The following is a 12,589-nucleotide window of genomic DNA, read 5'->3' as shown; positions in this document are numbered from 1 at the left end:
TGTCCTCTATATTAGATAAAGCAAGTTATTTTAGGTTGCATCTAATGGGCAATATCCATATTTGACAAGCTGGACAAGTTACATCTAATGGGCAAAATCCATATTTGACACGCTGGAGAAGTTGCATCTAATGGGCAAAATCAATATTTGACAAACTGGACAAGTTGCATCTACTGGGCAAAATCCATATTTGACAAGCTGGACAAGTTGCATCTAATGGGCAAAATCCATATTTGACAAACTGGACAAGTTGCATCTAATTGGCAATATACATATTTGACAAGCTGGACAAGTTGCATCTAATGGGCAAAATCCATATTTAACAAACTGGACAAGTTGCATCTAATGGGCAATATCCATATTTGACAAGCTTAACAAGTTGCATCTAATGGACAATATCAATATTTGACAAGCTGGACAAGTTGCATTTAATGGGCAAAATCCATATTTGACAAGCTTGACAAGTGGCATCTAATTGGCAATATCCATATTTGACAAGCTGGACAAGTAGAATCTAATGGGCAATATCCATATTTGACAAGCTGGACAAGTTGCATTGAATGGACAATATCGATATTTGAATAGCTGAACATGTTGCATCTAATGGGCAATATCCATATTTGACAAGCTGGACGAGTTGCATCTAATGGGCAAAATCCATATTTGACAAGCAGGACAAGTTGCATCTTATGGGCAAAATCCATATTTGACAAGCTGGACAAGTTGCATCTAATGGGATATATCCATATTTGACAAGCTGGACAAGTTGCATCTAATGGGCAATATCCATATTTTACAAACGGGACAAGTGGCATCTAATGGGCAATATCCATATTTGACAAGCTGAACAAGTTGCACCTAATGGGCAGAATCCATATTTTACAAGCTGGACAAGTTACATCCAATGGGAAATATCCATATTTGACAAGCTGGACAAGTTGCATCTAATGAGCAATATCCATATTTGAAAAGTTGAACAAGTTGCATCTAATGGGCAATATCCATATTTGACAAGCTGGACACGTTGCATCTAATGGTCAAAATCCATATTTGACAAGCAGGACAAGTTGCATCTAATGGGCAAAATCCATATTTGACAAGCAGGACAAGTTGCTTCTAATTGGCAAAATCCATATTTGACAATCTGGACAAGTTGCATCTAATGGGCAAAATCCATATTTGACAAGCAGGACAAGTTGCATCTAATGGGCAAAATCCATATTTGACAAGCTGAACAAGTTGCATCTAATGGGCAATATCCATATTTGACAAGCTGAACAAGTTGCATCCAATGGTCAAAATCCATATTTGACATGCAGGACAAGTTGCATCTATTTGCCAATATCCATATTTGACATTCTGGACAAGTTGCATCTAATGGGCAAAATCCATATTTGACAAGCAGGACAAGTTGCATCTAATGGGCAAAATCCATATTTGACAAGCTGGACAAGATGCATTTAATGGGGAATATCCATATTTGACAAGCTGGACAAGTTGCATCTAATGGGATATATCCATATTTGACAAGCTGGACAAGTTGCATCATGCCCATGTTTGATCTCTAAATGTGACCTTCAACTTTGATATAGGGATGCAAGTTTCCCATGATGCATTTCCATATGCTGTGCATTTGTGGCAAGTAACTTTAAAATTGCCTGATGAATGATAAAAACGCAGTCCAAACTAGCTGTTTTATGCCTATATTTTAAATTTGACTTCTAAGTGTGACACTGACCTTTGAGTAAGAGACATATGTCTTTAAAGTTTCATACCCTTTCCACATGCTGAATATTAATAGCAAGTTATGTTAAAAGCTTGCCTAATGACAGATAAATTACATGCATAAATTGCTGAATCAATCTGTTCAATTTCCACTTTCATTATCACTGTAAGTATGCTCTGTGAATATGATACCTGTAAATTATGACAAAATGTAACAAATCAATAATTTACACAGCCGATACGCTGACTTCACATAATGAAACTTCATTTTTTTAGTAACATTAAAATTGTTTAATTGCATGATGATTGATGAAGTAACAGTACAAACTAGCTGTAATATGCACACATTTTATTTTTAAATTTTCATTGTGAACTTGACCTTCTCCTCAACATAAGGTTTGTCAAAATGCCTGATAAATGATGTTACAGTGAGCCCGTACACGCTAAGATTGTCTAGCACACGCACACAAACCTAACCATTATGAAAGCTTTATCAAACTTCACTCATGTGGGCTTGACAAAAACAGTTAGGCATCTACCTAGTTCACACACATGTATTTTAAAAATCTGACAGGCAATTTTATTCGCAACAAAGCACATATATATCAAAATATGGTAGATCTAGTCAACCCTAAATTCTCAATGTCACAAACTTCCAAATGACAAAGTCAACCAAGCCTTTGCCTTGCCAATCGGGGAAAACATTCTGGGATTGGGTTACTTTTGAAAGAAAATTTCACTAATTGGGGTAAACTAATTAAATATAACTCTTTATAATAATTCAAATTAGGAGAACAAAATCATACATATTATAGTTATAGCATTTTAGGTGTAATTGAAATAATATTTAAGTATAAGAATCAGTAGACACTTCTTTAAACAAACTATTTTGGGGGGAAATGGCAACTTCTTTTGAAAATATATTTATACAAGTTTGGTTTGGGAATAGGTCTGTTTAACAGACCTGTAGATACGCCATGAAAAGGCCTGTCACCTCTTTGTTCTTCTTTTTCGATATAACCATTTAATCAAAGTAACTGGACTTTTTAAAACAGCCATAATCACTTTAAGAGGCAAAGACTGGTTCTTTAATAGTTTGTCAGACTGTGTCCACATTCCTAGTCTTTTACTGGCTGCATAATGCTCAAATTTGACCAGTCTGTCTAAATATAGTAACATGTTCTGATTGGTTGATACACCTTTGGCTCCCTCCAGGTCAGAGAGCTGGCTGATTTTGCACAAACCTTTTTTAACAAGCTCTTCGTTGACATGGATGTTCCTACCGAATGTCTGCAAAAATGACAAATAAGTTAGATATAACAAAACTGAACATATATTTGATTTCAACAAAACCTTACATCTGTAATAACGGAAGTCTTTCTAACAACAGCAGACCTAATACAGCACGTTCAACTATTCTTCCACTTTGATATTATCTGTATAATGAACATTCTATAATGGTGATTTACAATAATAACCCCAATATGTACAAAATAAGTTGTAACCGAATTTGATTAGTAATTTGAGTAAATGTGAAATTTAAATGAATGTGACATAATGCTGCAATTAGCAGGTCAAAGTCATGTGCCTTGGTAAGTGACAACCACATTCCAGCAGTATTAATCTCGAAAATGTGTGAAGTTAAAATTAATATATGTTGTAGACGCAGACATATGGAGTTGTTGGACACAACAACTAAAAGGGGAATACCAGTAATTTGAGGTCAGACTTACGGGCCTCTGTCAGCATCCTAATATAATGAACACTAACCCTTTGCATGCTGGGAAATTTGTTGTCTGCTAAAATGTTGTCTGCTGAATTTCTAAAATTAGCATTTTCTTCGATTTTTTTCTTCAAAGAATACTATCAGAATAGCAAACAGTTGTTATCCTGATGAGACGCCAGGTTTTGTGGCATCTCATCTGGATCCAAACTGTTTGTAAATCCTTCAAAATTCTGTTCCAGTGCTGTAAGGGTTTAGACACATGTTAGGTTTGAAATAGAGATTCACAAGAAAACCATAGCTTTATATTGCTGCTGATATATGTCAACTTACTGTTTTGTTTATTGCAATATTACTTTATATACCTACAATAACAAACTTCTTCATTAAAGCGGAAAGTGATGTCCCAGATTAGCCTGTACGAACTGCACAGGCTAATCTGGGACCACCATACATATCTCAATTAAACCCAGTTTTCTAACAGCGAGGCTCTAATGAATTATTTACATAATAACCTTAGGTATCTCCACCTTACTGTGCAGTACATAATGGTTTAGATGCTTGGAGCGATGCATAAGATGGAACCAAATAGTTTTCTCCTGTACATGTTGTTGCAACCAAAGTCGACCCTCTGGACCAATGTCTATACATGCCAAATGCAGGGGTAGTGAGCCTGTAAAAAGAATAATTATTTTATCCTATAAGAAGATGAAAATGGATATTTTAATGACGATCGTTTAAACTTTGGCTCAATACTAACGCTATTTTTAGATCACTCTCGGGTTTTTCCAAAAATTGAAGAATCTGTTTTTGTCAACTAGGGATGAACAAAATCCTAAGGAAATGCCATATTTGATATTTATAAATGGAAAGCCTCACGCTACCATGGTTCTAAGCCTCGCATGATTAACTTGATCTTATACACTTTATTCAAAACTTACATTATATTCTCTATAGATTGTCAATAGGCTGTAAAAAATGTAAAAAAGAGAGGAATGAAGATGCAAATGAATATTAATATGAATTACGACAGAATGTTTTCTACAGTCTCATCTGTGATAAATTATTGCATATGTTAATTCAGACATGGATCATTAGAAGGATTGACTGTTTGTAAATTTAAGTTATGCTACTGTAATTACAAATTTATTCAGATGAAATGTAAATGAGATTTGATGTGAATAATTTTTCAATTTCCTGAAGCAAATGACTCAATTAACCTTCTGCTTTTATAAATTAAAGAAGACTGTGACTAGAAGAGGAACTCTAATTTTACACTGTTATAGCTTTCTAAATATATAAGTAATACAGAGAAGAAAGTAATAGCATAGATATGTGTTTGTTATTTGTTTTTCAGAATCAATATTTTATTCCCTGAATTAACCCTTTACCATGTTGATACATATTTTCACCCAATAGTATTGCCTAATAAAGTTATACTTAATTTAAGACCTTTCTTATAGGATTCAAGTTTTTAAGGCTTCATCTACATACCTTAGATACTGATGACCAGCAAACAGAAGAAAACCAGAACAGAATGTGAGTTACTCGCAGGCTGTTCTGATTTTATGCTGTTTGCACATAGCCATTTCCACTTTGGCTCTGAGTGGGAAAGAGTTAAGTCCTCTGGCAAACCGTCATTGTACCAGAATATATCAGAACAAGGCACAACCTTCACTTATGCAGAGAGCAACCATTTTATCATAATTATTTTACAGAAACAGTATTAAATACACCGAATAAAGTCATCAGAAAAACACCCATTATTTTTCTAGAAAACATCAGGACATCGCACATCAGCATTCTAAAGTATTTAGTAATTTCATTTTCAAATCAAATAAGGTATGATTGCTGGTATATTGGTGTTATGTAGGTTTGTAGGGAGGCATAGTTATTATTTGGTAAATGGTCAACTTCTAACTCAACAAGAGATGTGTTTGTCAGAAACACAATGCCCCCTACTGAGACGCTTTGATTTATTTATTTTTGTTTTGGATTATATCCCTTTAAAAAATATTACTTCCCTTGTAAAAAATAATCTGTACTTGCTTAATGATGAATAGAAATTATCTCCCTTTAAAGCTTGTTACTTCCCTTGGATTAGTTTTTTTGACCTTTTACATTGAAGGATGACCTTGATCTTTCACCACTCAAAATTTGCAGCTCCATGAGATACACATGCATGCCGAATATCAGGTTGCTATCTTCAATATTGCAAAAGTTGTGGCCAATGTTAAAGTTTTCGGACGGGCGCACAGACTGACAGACAGACGGATGGACTGACGGACAGTTCAACTGCTATTTGCCACCCTACTGAGGGCATAAAAATATTTAAACACGAAAACGTCGGAGACGGGTGATGCTCCTCAAAGTTTTTTTGTGTGACAATATTGCACTATATATTCAGATAAAAGGAAACCTCTTGAGGGGCATAACTTTGGACAAAATAATACGATGGATGGTTTAGCAATTTAAAAATTTCAAAGGGCCATAACTCACTAAATAAATCAGGGTTTGACACTAAGGCACGTCCGACAGACATTGTCTAGTAAGATCGGTGGTCGGGCTAGTAAAACTGTGGGCTAGCTTGTCCGACTGGTCGTACATAACAAATCTATACTGATTCATATAACTATACCTAACTGAAAACCTTTTTTTTCTTAATGTGTAAAATAACTCTCGTATCCGTTATTTACATCAGAACAAAACTAGCGTATATAAATAAACACGGAGAATTCACATGATTCATCGCTATTTTAAGACGCGAAGGAGAGCTTCCCGCAGAAATTGCTTGTTTCCATTGGTCAAGTTGTCATGAATATTAATGATTTTCTGAAGTGTCTTAGAACTTTACATCATGTTTTTACGACTTCTATTGACAATCGGTATCATCAATGTAATCATTTTAGCAGCCAACGAGAGAATGTAATTTAAAGAATGGCTTTGTTCAAAATTGGATTTTCGTCCGACAAATAAGTTAATAAAGAAGAATCCGACAGTAAAACTGACTCAGATTATGCTGGAAAAAGGGCCTTGGAGCTGTGGTTGCATGGAGCACAGCGGTCAAGGAGGCCAGAATTTGATGACCATGAATAAATGTCACCTGCTGTACAGACATCATTTATTTAACTGGTGATAAACAGTGAAATTATAACAAACAATTTATGTTGTTAGATAGTTTTATTTTATTTTTTACTCTTTGCATCAAATTGACTTTCTTGTGTTCACTAATTATTTACTGATAAATAATTGATTAAACAGTTACACAACACAATTGTGTTTATTTGTTATGTCATTTATGGTCTAGTAGACATCATATTCGGGCTAGTACATTTTAAGAGGAGCTGGTCTGATGGTCTGGCTGTAAAAAAAGGTAATGTCGAACCCTGCATTTACATCTAACCAGAACCCACTAATAACATGCGCACCTCCTCAAGGTAGTTAAGCTTCCCATAAAGCTTCATTGTATTCCAGTCAGTAGTTGGAAAGAAATAGCCCGGACAAGAATTGCACTATATGTACAGTTTATAGAAAATTTCAAAGGACCATAACTCTGTAAAAAAACATCCAACGAGAACCGGCTGATAATATGCACATCTCCTCTTGGTAGTGAAGCTTCCCATAAAGTTTCATTGAATTCCAGTCATTAGTTGCTGAGAAACAGCCCAGACAAGCATTGCACTAAATGTACAGTTAATGGAAAATTTCAAAGGGCCATAACTCTGTGAAAAATCATCCGACCAGAACTGGCTGATAATATGCACATCTCCTTTTGGTAGTGAAGCTTCCCATAAAGTTTCATTGAATTCTGGTCATTAGTTGCTGAGAAACAGCCCGGACAAGAATTGCACTATATGTACAGTTAATGGAAAATTTAAAAGGGCCATAAGTCTGTGAAAAATCATCGGACCATAACTGGCTGATAATATGCACATCTCCTTTTGGTAGTGAAGCTTCCCATAAAGTTTCATTGAATTCCGGTCATTAGTTGCTGAGAAATAGCCCGGACGAGAACTGCACTATATGTACAGTTAATGGAAAATTTCAAAGGGCCATAAGTCTGTGAAAAATCATCGGACCATAACTGGCTGATAATATGCACATCTCCTTTTGGTAGTGAAGCTTCCCATAAAGTTTCATTGAATTCCGGTCATTAGTTGCTGAGAAATAGCCCGAACAAGAATTGCACTATATGTACAGTTAATGGAAACTTTCAAAGAGCCATAACTTTGTGAACAAGATGCGTTTGTGAAACACAATGTCCCCCTATATGATGTTTGACCTTGAAGGATGACCTTTATCTTGTGAAGGATGACCTTGACCTTGACCTTTCACCACTCAAAATGTGCAGCTCCATGAGATACACATGCATGCCAAATATCAAGTTTCTATCTTCAATATTGCAAAAGAATTCATAAAATAAGCAATTTGGGCCACATATATTTGACCTCTGACCTTGAAGGATGACCTTAACCTTAACCTTTCACCACTCAAAATGTGCAGCTCCATGAGATGCACATGCATGCCAAATATCAAGTTGCTATCTTCAATATTGCAAAAGTATTTATAAAATAAGCGATTTGGGCCACATATATTTGACCTCTGACCTTGAAGGATGACCTTGATCTTGACCTTTCACCACTCAAAATGTGCAGCTCCATGAGATACACATGCATGCCAAATATCAAGATGCTATCTTCAATATTGCAAAAGTATTCATAAAATGAGCGATTTTGGCCACATATATTTGACCTCTGACCTTGAAGGATGACCTTGACCTTGACCTTTCACCACTCAAAATGTGCAGCTTCATGAGATACATATGCATGCCAAATATGAAGTTGCTATCTTCAATATAGCAAAAGTTATTGCAAAATGTTAAAGTTGGCGCAAACAGACAGACAGACCAACAGACAGACAGGGCAAAAACAATATGTCCCCCACTACTATAGTTGGGGACATAAAAATCATCCGACCAGAACCGGCTGATAATATGCACATCTCCTCTTGGTAGTGAAGCTTCCCATAAAGTTTAATCGAATTCCGGTCATTAATTGCTGAGAAATAGCCCGGACAAAAATTGTGCACGGACGGACACACGCACGGACAGACGAAGCGGCGACTTTATGCTCCCCCAAAAAAATTAGGGGGAGCATAAAAATGTAAAAACATATTTGTTTTATAAATCAATTTGAAATCAATGCCAAACTTGATCGAATGTTCTACAGTTGATGCATGTTTTGTAACAGCCAGAGTTTTGGTAACTTCATCAAACATTAGTTTAACCCTTTCCCACTCAAAAGTGAAGTGAAAATGGCTATATGCAAACCCTATAAAACCAGAAAAGCCTGTTTTAACTTCACACATTTTCGAGTTACTTGTTGTCTGTTCAGTTTTTATGCTGTTTGCTGGTCATCACAATCTTATGAGTTGGAAATGAGGCCTTTCAAACTGAATTCTAGTAAGAAAGTTCTTAAATTTAATTTTTCAGGGGACTACTCCTTGTTAAAAGTGCGTATTTGAGTGGTAAAGGGTTAACACCAAAGTACCGTTCTCATAAATGTCGTACCTATTGCACTTTCCTTCTTGAATGGTATTCGTATGCGAAGAATAGGCACATGTTGAACATGTAGCACGCCATCGTCGTCCACTTTCTTCACTTGACCCTGCAGTCGCACCTGCTTCTGGACATACTCCTCTGGGATGTCACTCACATGTCGAAAAACTGTGGTCTAAGAATAATATAAGGCTCCCTCTGGGAAAACAGGCCAATCAGGGACAACAATTTCTGCTCTAATGGTATGTTTCATTAAAAGGAAGAATCTTCTTAGCAAAAATCCAGTTCAGGCTGAAAGTGTGGACTCTGATTAGTGGACTGCACAGACTTATCTTGAACAAAACTCTATGCAGACATTAAGGCTAGTTTTTCCATGAGCCAGGCTGACATGTTTATTGAGATCTATTTAAAATATGGCAATGTTGAATTTGACTAAAATACTTAACATATAGTTTTAAACCTATTTATTTTAGCTTGATTGCATCAAAAGCCTCCGGCTTATTGAATCGAGTCTGTTTCCTGGGCCTAGAACCAGTACTTGGTGTCTTTTAGGGAGATCTTAAGAATGCTCTGACAGTGGGGATCGAACTCGTGACCTCTTGGCCGCTAGGCGGACACCATATCCATTACACCACGGCCACCTGGCACTTAACATATACTTCAATCTAGGTTAATGTGGTCATTGAGAGTAAGAACCATTTTTTTGTTGCACCAATGCACCAATGGGGTGATTTGTGTAAAGAGGCTGAATGTGAATGTTCTTGTTGAGATCATAAGGATGCTAAGGATGATACAGAAAATGTCACTGAAGATACATATGATAATTGTGATGGTGCTGATGCTTACATTCACCATGATCATGATGTACAATAATAAAGACCTATTAAATTATATTTTTGATACAAACTATATAAGTAAACAAGAAATGCATTTATTATGAATGGAAAAATCAGGTTTTGCTCTGGGCGTTTTAGAGCATCATTTCTGCTTGTACTTAACAATAAAAATTATTACTATTTCTGTTTATATTTCCCCTGACCATTCAGCGATTTTTTCTTTCTTTATACATGTAAAGTACCGGACAATTTTTTTCCCCCAGTTGCTGTCTGCAAAAAAAAATCAAATAAAGGAAAATAAAAAAAAAAAAAAAAAAAAATTTGTTTGGGGGGGGGTAAGTTTCAGCGCTTCAGTTAGTGGATGTTTTAATAAATTAAATGCAAAATTTAGTGAATTTCCCTATGCAGTTCTATGGCTTGAACCTAAGTTTATATATAATTGACAACTTGACAACACTTAGTTATCAATTTTAAACACAACAACATTAGGAATTTCAGTAATCAGATGCCAGCTTTAACAAGCCAGGTTAAAATTCTGATAACTACCAAATACAGGTCTTTTCCCAGGTACCTAAACATTAATCCTGAGAAATGCCTGACACAGTAAGAAAATACATATTCTTTTACATATCCTTTGGTAAAAAAGAACAATGACAAAATAATATGTTTCAACCATAAGCTTTCCTTAATACCATAAAATGTAATTTTGCACAAAAGCTTACTGTACGAACAGTTCTTGCAATGTAGATAATGCTGATTCCGCCGATTACATACAGGCCAGTCTGAAAAGAATTTCAACAAAGTTTTTCATTTAATTAGACGCACAGTTGTTTTGCATCTGATTTCAGATAAAACAATGAAACCTCTATTAATGAGTTAACCTGAATAAATCATTGTCTCTCAACTTCATTCTGTTAAAGAAAATATTTATTTAAATGCACATTATCGATTCACAAATACATTTTAGTTTTTACACATGACACGAAATATCAAGTCATCTGGACACTATTCTACTAAATTGTCAGAGCACGTTTAATTAATACCTGAATATATCGGTAGTTTGAATCTACAAATACTTGGAAAGCGTTCAAAATGTTTTTATCTGAGTGTTTAACTGTCACTTTATTTTCGTCTGAAGGCATTTAGTCTACATTAAACATGTTGTTGTTGTTCATAATTTATTTCTCTGTTTACATTTTTACCACGGGAGATTACTCTATCATACTTGATATCGCGTGACAGACTTTAAAGCAGTCGTTGGAGGTAAAATTCGAAATTAAAATTTGATTTCCAGAAATAAATAAATTACATGTTTATATTTATATTTACGTTAAATTGCATCGTGCTGAAAGAGAATCTTTTTTTCTGTCAATTTATTTGAGTAGGTGCAATGTGTTTTCGAGATAACAAAAATGATGCAAAAAATTCATGCATGCTATGTTGATATTTTTAATTGATATTTTATGATTTGAGTAATCATGCGTGTTTTTATTTTTGTCATATTGTGACATAATTGAATTATATATTGCATTTAAATATTACAATCTAAACTACACAATGTTGTTGTATTTAACAAATCTAAAAGTGACAATTATTTATGCCAATTATGGATCTGCTTGTTATAATTAATGCCTAAAGGTATCGTGAAAGTACCTCTTCTCGAACCTCACCTCTTTTCGAACCCTTCATTTGTTAAGATTTTATTCGTATGCGCGCATGCGCACTACGTCACCGTTTTTTTTTTATTAGTAATTTGTTTACGACGACTGGTACGTAGCGGCAAATCGACGAAAACGCGTCAAAAACAGTTAGAATAAGTAGAATAATCATAAAACACATAAATATCATCGTATTTCTTTATGCTTTTTACATATACAAGGATTTTCCTTTAAAAAAACTATAAAAACATGGTCTAATTTTTGTTCTCAACTTTGCCTGACAATTTACACATTTTGGCTGCCGCAATAAGTCACGTGACCATGGTCTAAACATGTGACTAATTTATTTTTTAATGGTGTACACTGAAGGGTTCGAAAGCAGGTACCCGTTGTTTTGGCGGCATTGATAGTTTTACATGATATGGATGTGCTGGAAACTTGCAAAAATCTGTTATCAAAAGAGGATTTACATAGCAATTAAAGTTGCCAGACATGTAGAAACAAGTTATTTATCAAATAGAGTACTAATTAATATGTTTCACTTATTCCAATTTTATATTTGAGTCAAATTGACGTGTCAAAAATTAAGAGGTTCAAAAGATGGTTCGTCCATGTTACCTGTTTTATTTAAATACCTTGCTTATGAAAAGGTATAACAAAAGTATTTTATGCTATATAATTTCCATTTTATTATAAGAATTTGACTCACTTATTCTTGAATGCTCTGAGCTTTTATGAGTATAACAAATATTTTCCCTTCTTTATGAAGTACCCGTAAAAGGTACTTTCCCAATTGAAGAAAAACTATAAAATTCCCAATGGCTGTCTGAAAATTTCCCAAAAGGAAGGAAAATCCGTCAATTTTGTTCCAAAAGTGCATTATCTGCAAGTTAAAAAATAAAATGAGCACTTACATTGAACATTTTAAGCCATAATGAATGTAAATCAATATTGATTTGATTTTTTTTATATACCAAGCGATAAAAAAAATACTAGAATTCCCAATTGAAAGATTTCACCACGCAAATTTTCCCAATTTCAGCGTTGTTCGCGCTAATTTTTCCGAATTGGTATGGTACAGGTACTTTTT

General features: G+C 34.7%; 2 protein-coding genes across 2 annotated transcripts in view; one reads left to right on the top strand and one right to left on the bottom strand.

Annotated features, from left to right (window-relative positions):
• Window positions 1-2,059: 2,059 nt before the first annotated feature.
• On the bottom strand, window positions 2,060-11,069 carry LOC127871627 (protein C3orf33 homolog). The gene is made up of 5 exons (XM_052414745.1): window positions 10,885-11,069; window positions 10,564-10,623; window positions 9,018-9,180; window positions 3,964-4,121; window positions 2,060-3,015 (listed from the first exon to the last, which is right to left on the bottom strand). Exons 1-5 carry the CDS (start codon window positions 10,981-10,983, stop codon window positions 2,716-2,718), a joined length of 780 nt encoding a protein of 259 aa, XP_052270705.1. The 5' UTR covers window positions 10,984-11,069; the 3' UTR covers window positions 2,060-2,715.
• Window positions 11,056-12,589, top strand: part of LOC127871615 (neprilysin-1-like) — a 120,801-nt gene continuing 119,267 nt past the window's right edge. Inside the window, exon 1 of the mRNA XM_052414713.1 lies at window positions 11,056-11,104. The gene's annotated coding sequence lies outside the window, so the exon portion shown is untranslated. The remainder of the gene's footprint in view (window positions 11,105-12,589) is intronic.

This window comes from Dreissena polymorpha, chromosome 3 (assembly GCF_020536995.1).
Source record: "Dreissena polymorpha isolate Duluth1 chromosome 3, UMN_Dpol_1.0, whole genome shotgun sequence".
Lineage (NCBI taxonomy): Eukaryota > Metazoa > Mollusca > Bivalvia > Myida > Dreissenidae > Dreissena > Dreissena polymorpha.
The sequence above is the reverse complement of the archived record's forward strand: the minus strand, read 5'-3'. Positions and strand labels throughout refer to the sequence as shown.